Below are 20,340 nucleotides of genomic sequence, written 5' to 3'. Positions count from 1 at the left end.
TTGCTTTCATCATCTAAACTACATTTAAACTAGAATCATTTCCATTATTGCCCAGACCTCATAAAAACCAAGAAACCGTATTGTTAGATTTATCTAAAGGAGTGTATCTTAGATTTTAATATGTATATGAACCATCTAAAGATCTAAGTAAAATAGAAGTAAAATATAGGAAATAAACAAAATTCTGGTTAAGTAAGGTCTGGGGTGAAGCCTGAGATTTTACATTTCTAACAAGCATCAAAGCAGTGCATGTGCTACTGACGCTTGAACTGCACTTTGAATAGCAAAGATAGTCTATAGATCACGCTACAGTCTTTCAAATCCTTTCCCCATCCTGTGAAACCAGAGGCTCAGGTAATAACTCAGAATCTTTGTGGTTGAATTCCGCAGAACTTCAGGTTTTTACTTGAAGTTTTTTCATTGAGGAAAAAAAAAAAGAAATCTAGTTTCTTTCATTTAGAAAAAAAATAGGTTCTTTTATATATATATAAAATGTTCATTTTTATTTCTTTTACAACTCTTAGGTAAGTTATAAATATGTCTCCTTAACCCTGGTTATCTCCCTTGGGCTATTTCAGAATGGGGAAGAAGTCCAACTTATAAAAACTTTTCCTAGAAAGAAGTGTGTTTTAATCTTTAGAACCACATTCTATTGTGTGTGTGTTAAATTGTAAGGTTTATTAGATTTCATTTTTACTTTGTCATTAAGGATAAGAAATTTCCTTTTTAATTTAGAATTCAATTTTACATTGTTTAGTTTTTATTGTAACTACCATCCAACCTAATGGCCTATTATCTCATGATTTTCTTTTCTATCAATAAGGAACCTCTCTCCCAGACTACCAGTAATAATTCAGATGAGGAAGATTCTGGTGCAGGAGGATCTGTTATGACACCAGTGGACGTAGACCTGAACCTGGTTTCCAACATACTGGAATCCTATAGTTCCCAAGCTGGCCTGGCAGGACCTGCGTCCAACCTTTTACAAAGCATGGGAGTACAGCTGCCTGATAACACCAATCACAGACCCACAAGTAAGCCGATGCAAGATTAACCAGCACATCTCACCTCTTTTTTCTTCTTAAATAAATATTGAGTCTGATTGTGCTCATTTGTAGTGTGGATGACTATGAGGTAACATAAAAGGTTTTGAAGTCAGCAGGAGACAGAATATCAAGTTCCTGGACAGCCCCTGATTTACACACTCCATGTTTAGAACATTAAGTTTATCTTTGTTAAGGGTTAAAGGCAAAAATAAGGAATGAATGAGTTGCTTTTTTATTCCAATTACCAGGCTCACTCTGGTAATAGATACATTTGTTTTTATGTTTTACCTGTTTTTCCTATTCTGCTTCATGAACTGAGTGGGCTCTTTTTATTGTTAGCACCTTCACAGCTCATTGCCACATGAATATTGTCTATCCAGGTAGGCCCTGTACCAAAGTTCATTTTATTTATCTGCCATTTTTAGTTCCCGAACCCTGCCCTGTTTTGCCTCACTTTTCAGATATCCTTGGAGTTCTAAGAAGCAAAGCCCTCTCCCCACTCACTGCCAGGAAACAAAGTTCAACGTTGCAGCTCCTCTATTAGCCTCTCACATCTTTTCTTTTCTAAAACAACACATTAATCCAAAAGCAAACAGTTACTCCATGGTAAGTTTGAGAAACTCATAACCAGGAATCCTGCACACTCCCCTTTCTGTCAGTATTTTCAGATTGGGGGATGTGTACACATGTGCTCACAAACACACCCACATAGAGACCGAAAACATTGGGAGATGGTAATACACATGGACCCTGAACTGTTTTCTTCTAACTGCAAGATATGAAGAAATCTCAGGACCTCTCTTTCGAGAGTGCTTTTCCCTTCTACATGCTGGGTTCAGTTCAGGTCAGGGCAAGCTGCCAACCTAGCAGGACAATCAAGACCTGTCACATACTATCCCTCAACGTTTCCTGATGAAGGCACTTTGATTTCCCCAAAGCACTGATGATTTGCTGGCAATGGCGAAAGCAATGACCTTTTGGGATCAGAGGGAAATTCAGTGCTTCATCTTGTCTAATTCTAGAATCTCTTTTGCTTAGTCCTGTAGACTTTGATGTGTGAATAATGTTAGGGTCTCTGGCACTTGTGTCTTTTATCATAAATTAGTACCTAAAATCATCCCAAGATACAACTCTTTCCTGGCCATTCCTCTTTTCAAACAGACCTCTAACTGTATTTCTTCTGTACATCGCTTCATTTCTTCCACATTTGGAACCTCGACTTGAATGTTTATCACACTAACAGATTGCTTTTCTCCCTCCCTATCCCCTGTCCCAAATTCTCACTTTCTATAATTTCCTCACTTCGTAAGACAGAAAAATGCATCTGAACAAAGGTGTGGAAATTTACTTTATTTCCTCCAGATAAATTCTTCTCTTCTATGATGAGGTGTAGAATGACACACGAATGATGAGAAATCCTACATTAGTTTATCTGATAAAGCTCAAGAAATGGTTCATCCTCACTAATCCCTTAAGTGAAGTTACAACACTTAACTGGATATGCAAATGGCAGTGACTGTTGTGCATTTAGGAAGTCAGACATGGCAAAGTGATCATCTTTTCCTTGGGTCACAAGTTGAGCAAGTTAACTGCAAAAGACTTAACTATCATAAACCCCACTGGGGTGCAGTTACCTCAGCAAAACATCACTGCATCTGATTTATTACAGAGTACCCTGAGGAAGACCTTGGCTCCCACTTTCCTCATCCCTTCAGATGACTTAAATATGACTTTTATTTAAATCCCGGGTTGTGCTATTTTTCTTAATTCTGTGAGGATGAAAAGTCAGGAGTGGGTTGAGGTTTGCTGTATACTTTCAGTAGTAAGATAAAATTCTATCAGGCACATTTTGGCAGTTAGTATAAATCCAGCATTAACAAGATACCTGCTGAAGAGATGTTTGCTTCCAAGGCCTCAATGAAAATTGCTGAACAAAGGCCTATATCCAAACTAATGTTTCAACTTTCCCTCTGATTTTGACAATCGTCATCTTATCAGTTTGGCATTTTTGATTGCCTTTGAAGAAGAACTTCCTTAACACTGCTGTTAAAGGCAGCCCACTGTAGGATTACCTTCTATTCTGCCTTATTATGAAGTTGTCCTGGAGATGGCCTTTTATCACCTCCCCTTTATCAACTGATCTCTCTTATGCCCCTCCAAGATACTGAGAAAGGATCTAGATGTCTCAACCTGAGTTAAGCAGGCAGGGTAGACCAGTTTGGCTTTTCTACCCACTCCTTAATCAGTTGGTGGGCAATGGCTAACTTGGGGGGCAACCAGAATGTCCCATTCTGTTGCTGAGTGTATGGATTATTTCTCCTCAGGGCTGTGGCCACCTCATCATGACTGAACCAGCCAGCTGCCTCTAGTTCTCTCAAGTTCACCTGGATCTAAAAGACATAAAGAAAAACAGGATGTAAGGTTAGGAGCTATAAAATTTAGAATACTCTAGCCAAATGTGAGAAGATGTTTCCGGAACTGAGCAATACCTGGGATCTATAGGCTGGGAGTTTTAGATATTGCACAGAAGCAAGAGAGGCATAATTAAAAGGTGAGAGTTAAATATATTTTTGTAAATAGTGAAAAAGAAAAAAGTTCATCTTAAAAATCCTGGAAGCACAAATACTGAAATACTGAAGAGTGGTTAACAGTGAGGTGTAGTATATAAATAATGTTTGTTTTTCTTTGTGCCCCTATTGATTATATAACTTTCTATTTAAAAACATAAAATTACTCTTCTTTAAAGGATAAGGGATAGTTAGTGATAATCAAAAGCGTAGTATCTTCTTTGCAACGCAAATTCCCCCCACAGGAAGCTGAGACAGATGAGATATTACAAATTCTATGCAAACCGAAACACACAGGTAGGAACCTGTGCCCACAATGCCATCTGTCAAGGCATGCTACCAAAAAGCAAGATGAGGCTGGGTAAGGCAACATCTAAATCCCTTTCTACCAGAAGTTCCTAGGATTTTATATAATTAGTCCCCAACATCCTAACAGACTTGAACAGTAAGACCCATCCTGAAATCCATCATTCAATTTGATTGATATATTTATTGTGTGCCTTCTCTGTGCAAGATGCTCTGTTAAGTCCTGATGATGAAAAGCAAACTGTCTCATGACGGAGATACAAATAAGGAAAAATGGTGATTGTGTTGGTGCTCTGAATTTTCATGGAGATTGTTTCCTTTATAAGATTGCAAATTCTTCAAGGGACCAAATCATATGTTACACATCCTTTGTATAATGTAGACAATGCTGGATAACACACATGCCTACTAACCAACTTGAGTGAAGCAAAGGAAATAAACAGCAGAAGGGAAGCATCAGAACTTACCTCTGTCTGCCCTGATTTCACAGTTGCATGACAAGCAATCATGAGTGAGCTATTAGGAAAGGGCCAGTGCTGGGATGCAGAGTACTGTAGTCTTTCCACCTCCAATTCCACCTCTTCTGCAACTTCTCTCCGGACAGCCTCTTCCAGGCTTTCACCTATAAGCACTCAGATTAATTCAGGACAGCCCTGCAGCGGGAAGGGTGATACAGATGCCCATTTGTGAAAGGAGCGGAAACTGGCTCCAAAGTTTCAATGAAGTATTCTTGGGAGAGCCCTAAATCCCCGAGTCTCAGTAACAGCGGGAATCAAGTCTGGGGCTGGAGGCTGAACTGCAATACTTACACTAGTCATTTGGTTAGTTGTAATGCAAAATAAGAGTAGCACTGGGAGAAGCTACTGCTGACTTCAGCCTTAATAAAATTTTAATGCCACCTTTCACCATTTGCAAATTTTACCCCAACAGACTGAGAAAAAACAACCTGTAAATGCTGAATTCTAGTTAATACAATGCATGCTGAAATATTTAGGGAGAAGTGTACTAATGTCTCAAACTATGCATCAAAGAATAAAGCGGATTGATGGATGGATAGAATAGATAGATATGTGATAAAGTAGATGAAGAAAAAAATTATGGGATTTAGGTGGTAAGTGTATGGATAAGTGTTAACTGTAGAATTCTTTCAGCTATGCTGTATGCTTGAAAATTTGCCTAATATTGAAAAATTATAATGCCAGAAGGCAGTTATTTTTTTTTTTAATATTTGTTTATTTTTGAGACAGAGGAAGAGAGAGAGCATGAGAAGGAGAGACACAGAGAGAGAGGGAGAGAAATAATCCCAAGCAGGCTCTGCACTGTCAATCCAGAGCCTGACATGGAGCTCAGTCTCACAAACGGTGAAATTGTGACCTGAGCTGAAATTGAGAGTTAGACACTGAACTGACTGAGCACCCAGGCACTCCAGAGAGAAAGAATCTTAAGCAGGCTCCATGCTCAGCACAGAGACTGACATCTCATTGGCCTTAGGACCATGACCTGAGCTGAAATCAAGAGTCAGATGCTCAGCCAACTGAACCACACAGGTGCCAAAGAAGACAGTTTTCTTGACATCATAGGGAAGAGGGTGTTTAATACTCCAAGCACTGCGGCAACAAGGCAAAGAAATACCTACTGTTATTAAGCTTTTGTGTCCTCCAGTCATCTGTATATGCCCTAAACTCCTTACCTATATCACAAAAACCTGCCAAGGCAGAATACATTCCCTTGGGAAAGGAACTCTGGCGGGCAAGCAGGCATCGAGTCCCATCTGACACCAGAGTGATCACCACAGGAGCCATCTAGGAAAAGGGGATAGAAACTTCGACATTAGGGCTTTGGAGCCTATTAATGGGATGAAGGATTGGATAACTAAGGAGAGCCTTTGAATTGTACAGGCTTTTGTCCCCAGGACAGAGTAGTGCATAGCCTTCTTGGATTACTGTCCTTTTAAAGTAGTGCTTACCTGTGGATAATAGATAATCTTATTGGAAGGGCATACACGCTTGCTGCCAGCCATATTCTTCTTGGTGGGCTGCCCACTTCTGCTACAGAACTGATGACCGTCATGCCAATGGAGAAGAGCCTGAGCCTAGGAATACAAAGATGGGCTTGGTTTCATTTGGAGAGAATATGGAGCTCACCTATAATAGTCCTGGGCCTAGTATTTAGAGCAAGTCAAAGGGAAAAGCCAATCCTTTTCCAGCTCACCTACTTTATTATTTTTGTAATGTTTATTTATTTTGAGAGAGAGAGAGAGAGTACGAGCAGGGGAAGGGCAGAGAGGGAGAGAGAATCCCAAGCAGGCTCCACGCTGTCAGCACAGAGCCCCACTTGGGGCTCAGTCTTACGAATCGCAAATTGTGAGATCGTGACCTAAGCCAAAATCAGGAGTCAGACACTTAACTGACTGAGCCACCCAGGCACCTCCAGCTCACCTACTTTAAATGGTTATTAACTGTTTAAACTTACTTTTTTTGTTTGGTTTCTTTTTTTCTTTTTTTTTGAGAGAGAGAGAGAGAGGGTGTAAGCAAGCAAAGAACAAGAGAAAGAGAGGGAGAAAGAGAATCCAACAAGGGGCAGAGAGAGAGAGAGAGGGTGAGAGAAGCGGGGCTCACCCAATATGGGGCTTGAGCTCGCTGGAAGTGGGGCTCATGCTCACCTAAAGGCAGGACTCGAACTCACAAACCATGAGATCATGAACTGAGCTGAAGTCAGATGCTTAACTGTGCCACCCAGGCACCCAACCATTTAAACTTTAAAAACAAGGAAAACTGTCTGAACATATTCCTCTAGCATCTAATATGAATAAAAGAAAGTATATTTTAAATGTATTATGAATTATTTAAAGTACATATAATATATAAAGTATTGTAATGAATGTCCCATGCACTTATGACCCAACTTAAAATAAGACATTACCTCAACATGTACTCCTCCCAATAAAAGTGGAATTTGTTTGCAAATAAAAATGTTTAGAGGTGTCTTTTTAAATTAAATGAACAATTTCTTGCCCTTCTCTTCCTGTTCCAAAGGCAAGGCTTTAGGGAAGGGACTAGGAAGCCTTGGGGAAGAGTCTAAAGGGCTTGAGCATTTTTAAAAGTAAACACAAGAGCCTTGGGACTGAGTTTTGAGATGGAGTTGAGAGCACAGAAAAAACCTGAAGGTTGGTACTCTATGGAGCAGACCAGTAGAGAACTCTCTTGACCGTATTTTTTTTTTTAATCCAGTTGTCTTTTCTTTCTGGCTTCTAGGTTCTCCATGCCAGGTGAGGTACCTGGGTTCCTGTTACAAGCCCTGTAGAGAGAGCCCTCCCTTTGTACAAGTACCTGAATGCTGCAATGAGCAGACTTCCGTAAAATTTTATATTAATTTCTAATGTCAATAGTGACTCGGTTCCTGGGGGCTGCAGCCAGCCCTGGGACATCTGTAAGAATTTTTGGGCGACTCACCTAGATGTTGTTTCTTTCTTGCTCCTCTTCCTCTGTGTAATCTAAGTGCATTAAACATATTTGCAGGGGTGTCTGGGTGGCTCAGTTGGTTGAAAGTTGGACTTTGCCTCAGGTCATGATCTCACAGTTCATGAGTTTAAGCCCCACAACAGGCTTACTGCTGTCAGTGCAGGGCCCGCTTTGGATCCTCTGTCCCCTTCTCTCTCTGTCCCTCCCCCTGCTCACTCTCTCTCTCAAAAAATAAACATTAAAAAATATATATTTGCAGAAAAAAAAATTAAATGAAAAACCAAAAGTACTTCAGCAAGTGAAATCCAAAGCTGTGAGGATGTCATTAAAGCAATACAAAGTAATTTCTCATAGGAGTAACATGATGATGTATATATTATGCTGTGGGTCATTAAAAATATCATGAGGCTGATAATCAGACTGCTATAGGAGAAAATGGTCCTGCCAAAAATAAGGACAAAAGGAAGAAGAATAAGCACTCTTCCTACAGCACATTGTCCAGCCAAGGTTTGTAGGAAGGACTATGATCTCTCTGCGCAGGAGGAAATCAAATGTCATTCTAGCCTTGCATATGCATGCATGTATTCACCCATCAACACTGCTTTACTAAATTTTCTACAGAACTGAGAAGTCAGAATCTACCGTGGACAGCAAGGAGGCATCCTTTGTATTCAGCTGAAAGAGAGCCTTCCTCAGCTCCATGAAAGACCCCTTGAGCTCTGTCTCCATTTCTGGTTTCTGTAAGGAAGCTAGAAAAGGAGAAATGAGAATGAAATGAAACAAATGCCAAACTTTGCCTTGGGGCCCCTCTCAAGGATACCTGTTAGAACAGTGTTTCCCAAACTCACCTAATAAGACTTAACTAGGGAAAATAAAAAATGTATAGGTTCTTAAGCCTCTACCTGGAGATTCTGAACAGCAAGGGAGTGAGGGCCAGAAATCTGTATTTTTTAATAAGCATTAGGTGATTCTTATGTTCATGCAAATTTGAGAAAAATTAGAGCATAGTATTTCTCAAGATCCTCTTCAGAGTAAAATACTTGCACTAGCCACATGCTATCCCTGAAAAAGAGGTAAAATGGAATGTCTAGGCTTCTATCTGCACCTCATTCCAGCATCATTACATTTACACCTAGACTCTGAAAGAGAGAAGGAAAGCCTAATAGGAGCCATGAACCTATACCAACCTGGTTCCCAAATGTAGGTCTGAAGACCCTGAGCTACTGCGTGGTAACATATTTCTTCCCACTTGAGATAAGAACAATGTCATTAATTTTAAAACATTGCTTATGAAATAGTTAAGAAATATAAAATGTATCAAGGTACTGAGAATAATACAATAAACATCGGTATACCTACCACCTGAGAAGGTATTAAAATGTTCTTTACTTTCTTTAAATGATAATGATAGTAGATGGTAGGATTTTTTATATCCTAACTTAAAAAAAATACAAAGTTAATAACCTTTTGGTGTTCTCAAAACTTTCTTTGAAATTTTGCTATTATGTTGAAACCCCAAAGTCTGAGCACCACTGGGAAGTTCCCATTAGGAAGAATGTTCTATACCATTTATGGAAGAGGAGCTATTTAGACCTAGATCCAGAGCAAACCATGCTTCATGCTGTTCAGAGCATCCAATCAGCACAGAATCTTCTATTCTTTGTGTGTCCTGTCCAAACTTAGCTAGGAGCCTTTCCAACTCTAAGAAACAGAAAGGGAGAAGGGAGAAAAACAAAGGTTTTAATTAAATCACCACAGCCATATTAGACTCATAGGAAATCCTCTACTTCAGTTTGAAGTAGATATACCTGCTTCTAGTCATTGCCCTGCAGCTAATTAGCAATGTCATCTTGGTCTAATCACTTAACCTCTCTAGGCCTCCACCTTCTCATCAGCCACCTAAAGTGTTTAGACTAAAGAAGGAATTCTTACTGTGTAACACTGGACTCTCATGAATGCATCATGAAAGGAGCATATCCCCTAGTTAAAAAAATACACAATAGTTAATGTAGTATGACACTGGGGGGAAAAAATGTGTCATGCTTAAAATGGAAGAGAACAAATCAGTTAAATATGATTTAGTCTCCAGATTATGCTGCTTGTACGGACTAGGGTAGACGATTCATCTGAGATCCCAGTCTGTATAAGACAAATGATGCCTAGAGAGAAAACCTGTCCTCCTCTGCATGAAGGACTTATATTTATTTGTTCATAATACAACATAACATTGCCTTCTGATGGCATCCTTATACTCTTCCGCACTGCTAGAAACTATCCAAATACTCCAATATCTGACCCATGGAGGAAATTCACTGGCTTTGTTTGTATTTAGAAGTCAGTATATAGTGATATCATGTAAAACTGAGAGTACCTTGAATGCAAAATCCCAATGGCTTAGGTATGCCTAGTTACATACCCTAAAAGAGTTCTCAAAACAAATTAATTTTAAATCACTTTTAATTTTGACCCTTCTAAAATTTTTTAGACGAGATCGGGCACGTTCAGGATGGTATGGCCATAGACCCTTCTAAAATTTTTTAAAATTTATTTATTTTGTGGGGCGCCTGGGTGGCTCAGTCGGTTAAGCATCCGACTTCAGCTCAGGTCACAGTCTTGCAGTCCGTGAGTTCGAGCGCCACGTCAGGCTCTGGGCTGATGGCTCAGAGCCTGGAGCCTGCTTCCGATTCTGTGTCTCCCTCTCTCTCTGCCCCTTCCCTGTTCATGCTCTGTCTCTCTCTGTCCCAAAAAATAAATAAATGTTAAAAGAAAAAACATTTTTTTTAAATAAAATTTATTTATTTTGAGAGAGAAGAGTCGAGGAGGGGCAGAAACAGAGAGAAACAGACAATCCTAAGCAGGTTCTGCACTGTCAGCACAGAGCCCAGTGTGGGGCTTGAACTCACGAACTGTGAGATGATGACCTGAGCCAAAAGCAAGAGTTGAACAGTTAACTGACTGAGCCACTGAGGCACCCCTTATTTTGACCCTTCTAGAAGAAATGAAGTCCTAACGCAGATCTTAAACAGTAGAACAGTGTGCAACTCCATGGAGGCTGGAAATCACTGGCCTAAGGCAGGGTTTGGCTAAATATTTTAGGCTTTGCGAGCCATGTGGTCCCTGTCACAACTGCTCTGCCATTGTAGTGCCAAAACAGCCACAGACAACATGTAAATGAATGAGCGTGACTGTGTTCCAATAAATATTTACATTACAAAACAAGCGGTGGGTTCCAATCTGGACAGCAGTCTCGCTAACCCCTCGTTTAAGGCAGTAGTGGTTCACACCATCACCATATAATATCTGGACAACTCAGGTTTGTACACTACTAACTGGCAGAAACAGTTTGAAAAATCTGGACTCTCAGGTCAAAAGATCCTTTCTCAGGGATTTGATACGGATGGAATTCTGCTTAATGGCCACAGGCTGGTCTATTCTACAGGTCCTCTTTGGGCTTACCTAGTAGGCTATGCTGGGGGGCCTGGTATTGATGTTCTGATTTCTGAAGCAAAGGAGCCAGGCTATGAAAGAGGTAAAATGCTCCTGTCTGCTGGGCTTTTTTACATGCATCATCATCTTCCTTCAGTTCAAATAAGTACCTGTATTTTGGAAATAATCAAAGCATTACAAAACCACACCTACTTATACAACATTCACCTTTTAGAACTCTGTCCCTGCATCCCTCTCCTACCATAGTTATTTCCTTTTATTTATATTATATCCTAAATTGCTCTGAAAAGGGTTTCAGTTGGCTGCAGGCAATCATTTCATTCCTTCCTTTGTGCTACTATACACATTTGCCCATACTTCTGTGGTTGCACTTCTATTATACCATTTGTTAATTTGTCTGTCTCCCCTGAAAAACTATGATCTCCTTCAGGACAGGGTCAGCCTTAGTTCTGTATCTCCAGTAATTAGCATATTGAATGGCTCAATTCAATAAATATTTATTGAATTGAACTTCAAGGGTAATAAATATTTACTGAATTGAACCTCAAGGTACTTTGCCAATATTACGCTGTGAGGCAAGAATTTACATGCAGTGGAGTGAAAGAAAAACAAGTACAGTGATAAAACATCAACCACAGAATACCTAGAGATGGGAGCAGACTTTATTATTGCAGACAAAGAGCAAACAGTATAACTTAAGTAACTCTCATTCAGTCTAGGGATGATAAAGACCAGATTTTATCTTCAATCCATTGTAGCTTCAAACATCTAGTCCCCACCCACCCCACCACCCCCGTGGACACCATTAGCTCCTTATTTCTATGGAAGAGGCCACTAATGGGAAAGTGATGCCCATGCTTGACCTACACTTAACTTAATAAGTGTAATATTTTCAATAGCCAAAATACAAATACAGAAAAGACAACATCCTATCATTAGTTTCTCTAAAAGAAATAGTATTTGATCCAGTTCTAGGCTTTCCGAGCACCTTCATTAAAGATGACCTAAGTCAAGAGCCTTGGAAATCAGGTCAGGGTCCACATGACTCAAGGGGTACTGAATGTGGGATTCTCCTTCTAGAGCCTTAGGGATAACCATTCTTGCCTGTTAAAAGCCCCCAAAGAGACTCAGACTTATGGCAGATTTTGTCACTTAAGTGGGCAACACAGTTTATGGTTATTTTCTGTAGGATCTGGGAGCTTTTGTAACATCAATAGTGTTAGCTCAACATGGAACTGCAAAGCAAAATGATAAATGTGCCCCAGTGGTCTCTTTAGGAAACTTTTTTTTTTAATTTTTAAAAAATGTTTATTTATTTTTGAGAGAGAGAGGGAGTGTGAGCAGGGGAGGGGCAGAGAGAGGACACACAGAATCCAATGCAGGCTCCAGGCTCTGAGCTGTCAGCACAGAGCCCAACGTGGGGCTCAAACTCAGAAACCAAGGGATCATGACCTGGGTGGAAGTCTGATGCTCAACCCACTGAGCCACCCAGGCGCCCCAGAACCTATTTTTGACTGTATGATAAAGGGAGTTACAGTGAGCTCTTTATAAACACAAGACCAAAGAAACCTGAGATCTTAATCCTCATGGTATTTTTAAACCCTTTAAAAGTGACTGCAGCTTCCTGGGGCAAAGACTTAATGCATGTCAAAGGAGAGACGTGCCACTCAGAAGTTACCAAATATAAACAATAGAACAAACACTGCTGCCTTCCTAAGAGAACAGTAAGAGTGGTACAACCTGTGCTTTGCCCTAATGACCCTATAAAACAAAACACCTACAAAAACACCCAGGTTAAGTTCTTAAACTCGAGGCCTCACTGGAACTGGAACTGAGATCCAAAAAGATCCTTACATTTTTCTTCTTGATCAGGAACACTAATTTTAAAAATTCATTTTCCTCCCTTAGTTATAATAGCATGGAAACAACACTAAGATTATCAGACTTAAACTGTTTTTTTTTCCTATTTATAAAAATAAAAAGTCATCAGTAAAAATCAGTAAATATAGTTAACAATTTGTTCAAAAAAGGGAAATCATCAAGAACCTCACCATTCAGAGATGATCGCTCTTTACACCTGGGAATTCTTCGAACTATTTATTGTGTATCTATATGAATGTAGGTGTATTCAGAACCATACCTACTAATTTGTAGCCTTTTTTTCTTTAACATTTTTTCACACCATGTTCCTTATTGAAAGAATTTCATTCAGGATTTTTTACTCATTTTTAAGTCACTTTAACACAGTCATTTTTAGACTATTCAATAATTGTTCAATAATTCAATTATTGCTCTCAAAGTCTCAGCCTGAGAACTGCAAATAACCTAAATGCCCAACAGTATCTAAAATAAGGGCTGCAATTTTGTTTTCTCCTGCTTATGTCAGACTGTATGTTTAGGGGTCTTTAAATTTTGGACTGGGCATTCCTGTCTGACAGAGCTTTTTATGTAGGAAACCTTGGTTAGGACTGTATCTCTTCAGAGGAATTTTATATTTGCTTCTGCAAGGTGCCCAGGGGTATTATAAGTCTAGGACTACTACTTACATTCTTTTTTTAGGTTGGGTTTGGGATCCATACCACACAGATGGTGCAAATTTAAACCCCAAAACTATGAGAGCAGGACAGTGATTTCAGATTCATGGATTTCAAATTTGCCCAAGCCGTGACAAAAAAAGTCCTTTACCATCTACCTATACTGGTATAGTTTTGTTTTTTTTTTTTCCTGGTCTATCTTTCACTGGTAGTTTAGTTCTTTCTTAGGGGGTGAGGGGATTAGAGTTATCACCTTATTTTCAGGAAACTTCATGAACTATCACTCTACAGTATAGTTTTTCATTCTATCATATGGGCATACCATAATTCAATTAATTTGTCCCTTACTGTTCATTCATCCATTCAACAGTCCTTCAGTGCCTACTCTGTACCAGGTATTGTTTTATGCACTAGGGGTACCATAGCAGGAAAGACAAAGTTCTTATCTTAATAGAACTAAATATTTAAGTATGTCAGATATTTTAGATATTATTGGAAATTTAGTTTATTTAGAATGTTTCCAATTATAAATAATTTGCAGTGAACATCCTTATATGTAAATCTTTTTATTTGTTCATTTATTTTGAGAGAGAGAGAGAGAACACGTGTGCACGAGAGGGACAGAGAGAATCCCAAGCAGGCTCTGTGCTGTCAACACAGACCCCAAGGCTCTCAATCTTACCAACTGTGAGATCATGACCTGAGCCAAAATCAAGACTGGGACGCTTAGCCAACTGAGCCACCCAGGAACCCCATATGTAAATCTTAATCATGCATCCTTAATTCTCCTTAATATAGGATTCCTTAATATAGGATTTTGAGATATTTATATTTTATAATGTAATGGGCCAAAGAGAATAATCAGAGCTCAGGTCGGTCACAACTCACCGGCTCTTAGTGACATAAGTTGACAGCAGCCTATAGGACCAAAAAGATTTTCTCCTGCAAGCAATTCCACAATACAGGGACATTGTCAGGTCCTTAGAGAAAAGAGGAGTTAAAAAAAAAAAAAAAGTCATAGTATGCAGTTTAAAGTAATGAATCACCAACAGGGTTACACTTTAAGCCAGGATAAGATTACTTTTTAATATTAAGGAAAGAGAAACTGAATAGGAGTCAGATGATCTGGCTTTTCTAAATTGCATTTCTACCACTAACTAGCTGTGGGATTTCAACTTTTCAGTACCTCTTTTAATCCAAAATTGAAACCTGTTCTGCCTACCTAATAGGTTATTGTGAGAATCCACTAACTATCCATAAAAAAATATGTGCTCCTCCTTCCATATTGCGGATTTGTTGTTAGAACATAGTTGCTAAGCCAAGATCTATGTTTCTCTCCTCTCCTGTATCTAAGCAGAGCCAAAAGTAGGTCTTAACATGGAATGTGAGTGGAAGTGATGTATATCTTTTCTAGGCTGAAGCAGTTAAGACGTGGGTATGCCTTCTCCATCCTCTTTCTTCCTACTTAGAAGACTCCAGAATGGCAGTCATTAGACGGAGAAGCTGTATCCTTGAATCACAACACCGAGAAAAGCCACCTGCCAACCACAAACCCCCCTCCACCACACCACTCTGGACTATTTGTGAGGGAGAAATAAACTTCTACCATATTAAGCTACTGAATTTTTGAAGTTTGTTACAGCAGCTAGCATTACTCTAATACACAGGTAAGCCTGGGAGTGTCTCCAGAGTAATGGAGCTAAAGTTTCTCAGGATATATGAAAACCAGTCCCTCCAAGAATGAAGTAAGAGGAATACTATAGATAAGAAAAATATAAAATCATGGCCATTAGGAAAATATTTCAAAAGCCAGCTATGCAAATCTACATGAATTCAAGACATTTTCTATTTTTTGAATCTCACTGTGAGAGAAAAAAAAATTCTGTATCTTATGAATCGATTCTGCAGAAGGTGATTCCTTTTAAATTGTTTATCAATAAGTATTTTATTCCCCATGAAAAGTACATTTCACATTGGCAATAAAAGTCAAGGAGTTCCACTGAAACGAGAAAATCAGTACAGTTAAATAACCAACCACCCTTTTAACTGTGCCCAAGGGAAGCAAGCTTTAACACTAAACAAATCGCTGAGTTTAGGCTTACTTCTTGGTTGCATAATTGTGAATCACTGATGACTAATCCTTGGACAGTTTTGGCTAAATCTATGTCCTAGCCAAGGGTAAAATATATTTAGCAAACGACATTCAACAAAGAGTGTTTATTGAAAGCTGACTTTAGGCAAGGTCCTTTAAGGAACACAGAAATGTACCAGATGAAAAACCTGCTGTCAAGGGACTCTAGCAGGAGAGAGAAAACAAACACAGCTTTCCCAGAAAACAACATGTGATATATGGGTTACAAAGCATTCTGGGAGAGTATTAAAAGCATAATCCCTATTTTAATAACCCAAAGACTTGTGTGATATGCTAGAATAAATGTATTTACATTTCTCATATATGTACATGTCATATATATATGTATGTCTCATGTACAAACTCTGAGAATGTAAATATTTGGGGGGGGGGGCAATTTGGGAATATCTATCAAAATGCTAAATAAACATCCCTTTTACCTAGCAATTTTTACTTCTAGAAATTTATCCTAAGAAGGAAAGGATATGTACTGGAATGTTAACTGAAAAGTGTACTAAAAGGGAATAATATACAGCTCTTAAAAATAAATAGAAAATAACAGTGGAAATGTACATATATAGTAACAGGGAAACATATTCAGAACATATGATTAAGTAAAAAAAGCAGATAATATTTGGTTGGTTTACCATGATCTAATTTATAAAGAAAAGGACATATACATACCAGTAAACATATCTTAAGGTGACTAGAAGTGAACATACCAAATCGCTATTGCTAACAGGTGACTAATTTGGAAGAATGGGATGGAGAGAAGGACTGAAAAGGGTACTTATAATTTTGACATTTACTTATACACTGCTGTACTTAAAAAAAAAATTCTAACCATTTGTACATACTCCTTTACAATAAAATAAAGGTAATAAGTAGTCGTTCCTGAGACTCACTGCATACTGAGGCTAGTTCCAAGCCAGTATTCTTAGGAGTACCTCACCACATTCCCTGGGAACCAAAAGGATTTCCTCTGGTGAATTCCTTGAATCCTGAGAGCCAAGAGCTGTTTGGTTGTAGCTATACCAACTAATCTGTGTGGCCCACTGGCTTCCTGATGTTTTGCCTGGTTTTTGTTACTAAATTAACTTTAGCTAGTTGTAGATTATCGTGGTCAGCTGACTCACGGGATGGTGGTCACAGAGCTTGTAAAAAACGTAGTCAATTTCTTAATGTAGGTTTGAAAACATACTAACAATCAAGAGGAAAACCAGACTTATTTTAACTGAGAATTGTACCTTCATTGGTGAAGCCATAAATCTGATAAAGATTAAGTCTAATTCCTTTTCTAAATGGTCCCTTGTATATTTTTTATACACGTCTTATATAAAAGCAGTATAGTGGGGCGCCTGGGTGGCGCAGTCGGTTAAGCGTCCGACTTCAGCCAGGTCACGATCTCGCGGTCCGGGAGTTCGAGCCCCGCGTCGGGCTCTGGGCTGATGGCTCAGAGCCTGGAGCCTGTTTCCGATTCTGTGTCTCCCTCTCTCTCTGCCCCTCCCCCATTCATGCTCTGTCTCTCTCTGTCCCAAAAATAAACGTTGAAAAAAAAAATTTATAAAAGCAGTATAGAGAGCAGTAAGAGATTATTTAAAAGTCAAAGAAGAAAAAATGAATTCCTTAAAAATCAGCTCTATTTCTCTTTTAAATAGCTCATTTAAATTATAAAGTTAACATAACTACATTATAGGACATCTAGAAAACAGAATTGTGAGAGCATCCATAGTATCACCACATAAATATAACTTATAATTTAATATGCATTTTCTAATCTTTTTACACATATAATGTCTACATATTTGTAATCTGAGGACACGTTGTTTTCAACTTGCCTTCATAAAACATGTCATAAGGAATTTTCTATGTTTTCGTATAAGCTATGTAATTTTTCAACTACATAATACTACATTCAGGTAGACTCATCCTTATTTTGCTAAACATTCCCCTGATTTTTTATTTTAAATTACCAGAAATAAGATACCACTAAGTACTTGTGTGCATATTTTCAGGTTACTTCTTTTAAGTTTCCCAAAGTAGAATTACTGGGACAAAATTTAGTTTAAAATCCTACGGTTCTTTCTACACATTGCCACACTTACAAGATTCAGTAGTATTTACTTTAAATAAAAAAAAAAAAAAAAGCGAGGGTGGGGGGACTTTCATGTTATATCTCTTTGATTAACTATAGAGTTTGGGAGTGTTTTGAGATTTAATAGTTCCGGTTTCCCTTTTCAAATTGTTTGATGTCCCATGCTCATTTATTTACTGTGGTTTTACACTAGCATTTCAACCATTCTAGTTTTTAGAATATTTATAGTACATTGATAGCATTTTCCATAATGTGATCACAGGACCACACTATAGGAACCAACTGATATATGTACTGCTCTTCTCTGTGGGCTCAGTCATTAAGACTGAACCTCTGTAGAAAAAAAGAGGTTCTTTTAACCATAAGAAGGATATATGAATTACTTTTAGGATGAAAATGTAATTTCTCATAGCTCCATAGCTATGAGAAATCTAATGCAGGGAAACTTTGTTGCTTTTTTTCTAAATGGTTTGTGATTTGTTTACTCTTTTAGGGATCTTAAGGTATGATGTTTTATTCAATGTGTGTTGGCTCAAGGGCTCACCTTTAGTAAACACGGTGGAAAACAACTGGTAAACCTGCTACGATCCTCACATCCAGCCACTCAAATGCCACATTACAAAGAGAATAGCTGTTTTTCTTTGAATTGGCAATTACTGTCATATTTTATTCCTGATGGCAAGCTAGGGATAAAAGCTCACTATTCACTAAATGAGTTTTGGAAGAAAATACTAGCACTGTTATTTTGCCTTAGATGATAAACTGAGGCCTGCCTTTCATTTTGTTTACAGTGCCTGTGCGTATCTCCAGACTGAGGAAGGAACAGGGAAGTCAGCATTGAAGAGACTCTGGACTTTTATTCCAGGCACCCAACTAACTGAATTTGTGACCTGGGGCTGTTACCTAGCTTGTCCAAGCTTGGTATCTGTCTCACTTCTCACAAGGGAAGAAAGGAGAGAAAATGGATCTAAAGTGTATTACAACCATCAAGTTTTCACATACTAATTCTCAGGTCCATTAGACTGCAAAATCCTTAAGGGTTGGGATTGTATCTTTCCCTATCTATAGCATCTAGCACTGTCCTACCACAGTGTAAAACACAATACATGTGAATGAATGAATGAATGAATGAATAAATGAATTTATCCTATTTTACAAGTGAGGAAGATGAAGGTTTAACCAATCTGAAATCACAGTTTAGAAAGCGGTAATTTCAAACCCAGGGCTACATGGCTCCAAAACCCATGTTTTGATGCAAAATACATGGGAAAGCACTTTTTAACATTCATTTTTAACATTCATGTTTTTAAAAAGTACAAAGACTAATACAGATGAAAGAATATTATTTTTTACCAACAACTATTCAATGAGGAGGTAAGACTGTTAAGATTAACAATTTCTCTCAGCCTCCTGTAATAAATAATTCCCACATTTCTCATCCTGTTCATCTTAACTGAAGAAAGATTACTTTATAAAGCACTACAACATGAAGAAAAAGCCCATCTCGAATCTCTGTGGTACAACTACAAAGAAGTTTGGTAGTGTTTGAGAGAGCCCTTTTCAGACAGTCTGTCTATTCATTACTGTGGACCTCAATGGAATGAGGAAATATGCAAAACTGAGGATACAGATTTCAAGGTCTCACTAAGTAGCTTTATGGTTTGCTTTTTAAACATTGTTTCCTCCCTTAATTCAAATATAATCCAGGCACGATGCAAAGAAGTTAGCAAATTCCATTTTTAAATGACTCTCCAAGAAAGTATCAGAAAAATATTAGCTTCAGTTACCAGGTAAAACTGTGGTCATTCCCTGGTTTCTTCAAGAAGTAAGGGAGACTAAGCTAAAATTACAAAATGCTGTGACCGAGAGCTTTTTTCAAGTTTTGATTATGTCTCCCCATAAAATCCCTCCTGCACTTGGAATCTCAACAGTTTTCTGTTCTACTGTACTCACTCTGAATTCTGTTGGGGGAGGGCACCTTCCTAGGCCTCAAGAATCAGCAGAAACCAGGAAACTTCTAATGTTCCTGGGAAGTAGGGCTTCCCTTCCCCACAGGGACCATGGCTGCCTCTGCCACACTTCCCAGAATCCCCTAGAGATGCACTCTGGGAAATGTAGTTCTGTTTTCATGCTAGCTGTAATTGTAAACATGATTTTGCCTCACTCCCCAGAATCCACCTAGAGATGCACTCTGGGAAACGTAGTTCTATTTTCATGCTAACTAGTTGTAAGCCTGCTTTTGCCTCACTCCTCAGAATCCACCTAGAGATGCACTCTGGGAATTGCTTAATCCACAATTGTGCTGCTACCCACTCCAACTGCAAAGTTAACCATGATTGTCAAAAGCATGATCTAAGATCTTCAAAATTCATTATTTGGAAAACTGTGTCTTTGGAGACTATAAACTAGCATTAGATTCAATTTTGAATAACAAAAAGATGGTCAAACCCATCCTAATACACAGAAAGCATATTTGTTGTGGGGGAGGGAAGGAGTGTTGAGGCAGGAAATCAGATAACTTTCAACCTTTCTATATATTTATTTCTGTCTCTGTCTACCCACTTTAGAACTACCTGTAACATTTCATGAAATTCTGCAATTTAAAAGGACCTGACTGTGTCTAGATGTGTGGCAGCTTGTGTTAAAAGGCATCCCTTGATCAACCAAGGTAGGATTCCATCTGTCTGAAAGCAGTCCTCCAGCAGAACTACTTTGGTTCTGCTCTTTTCTCTACTTACTACTAAAGTTCCTTG

At 38.6% G+C, this 20,340-nt stretch overlaps 2 protein-coding genes across 12 annotated transcripts in view; one reads left to right on the top strand and one right to left on the bottom strand.

Moving 5' to 3' along the window:
• The window catches only part of ECD (ecdysoneless cell cycle regulator), a 49,695-nt gene extending 29,441 nt beyond the window's left edge, over positions 1–20,254 (top strand). For 4 of the 8 annotated variants that reach the window (XM_086679963.1, XM_086679964.1, XM_086679966.1 and 1 more), the window contains exons 14-15: positions 824–1,034; positions 18,379–20,254. In XM_086679963.1, the coding sequence (XP_086536089.1) occupies positions 824–1,034; positions 18,379–18,428 (261 nt within the window). In that variant the 3' untranslated portion in view covers positions 18,429–20,254. Of the gene's footprint in view, positions 1–823; positions 1,108–3,370; positions 4,382–5,817; positions 6,356–18,378 lie in introns of those variants that run through there. The other 4 variants (XR_015241643.1, XM_086679968.1, XM_086679967.1 and 1 more) reach the window with 4 other exon arrangements.
• NUDT13 (nudix hydrolase 13) lies at positions 2,377–19,662 on the bottom strand. 4 transcript variants are annotated; one of them, XM_086679976.1, is made up of 9 exons: positions 19,541–19,662; positions 14,250–14,341; positions 10,837–10,976; positions 8,947–9,081; positions 8,023–8,129; positions 5,886–6,011; positions 5,610–5,721; positions 4,387–4,541; positions 2,377–3,436 (listed from the first exon to the last, which is right to left on the bottom strand). In XM_086679976.1, exons 2-9 carry the CDS (start codon positions 14,330–14,332, stop codon positions 3,242–3,244), a joined length of 1,053 nt encoding a protein of 350 aa, XP_086536102.1. In that variant the 5' UTR covers positions 14,333–14,341; positions 19,541–19,662; the 3' UTR covers positions 2,377–3,241. The 4 variants fall into 4 exon arrangements, with proteins under 4 accessions (XP_086536102.1, XP_025773979.1, XP_086536103.1 ...); XM_025918194.2 differs by lacking the exon at positions 19,541–19,662 and adding an exon at positions 16,445–16,580; XM_086679977.1 differs by lacking the exon at positions 19,541–19,662 and adding an exon at positions 16,440–16,555.
• Positions 20,255–20,340: the final 86 nt, after the last annotated feature.

Source organism: Puma concolor, chromosome D2, assembly GCF_028749965.1.
Source record: "Puma concolor isolate L17-30 chromosome D2, mPumCon1.1.hap2, whole genome shotgun sequence".
NCBI classification, from domain to species: domain Eukaryota; kingdom Metazoa; phylum Chordata; class Mammalia; order Carnivora; family Felidae; genus Puma; species Puma concolor.
This window is presented reverse-complemented; position numbering and strand designations above follow the sequence as displayed.

What these genes read in the sequence shown, in the direction of transcription:
- NUDT13 (XM_086679976.1), bottom strand. Translation starts at nt 14,332, where the DNA reads ATGTCCCTGTATTGTGGAATTGCTTGCAGGAGAAAATCTTTTTGGTCC. An exon ending in ACTTATGTCACTAAGAGCCG is followed by an intron (nt 10,977 to 14,249) that starts GTGAGTTGTGAC and finishes TCCAAAATACAG; the next exon opens with GTACTTATTTGAACTGAAGG. An exon ending in TGAAATCAGGGCAGACAGAG is followed by an intron (nt 3,437 to 4,386) that starts GTAAGTTCTGAT and finishes TATGTCTTTTAG; the next exon opens with ATCCAGGTGAACTTGAGAGA.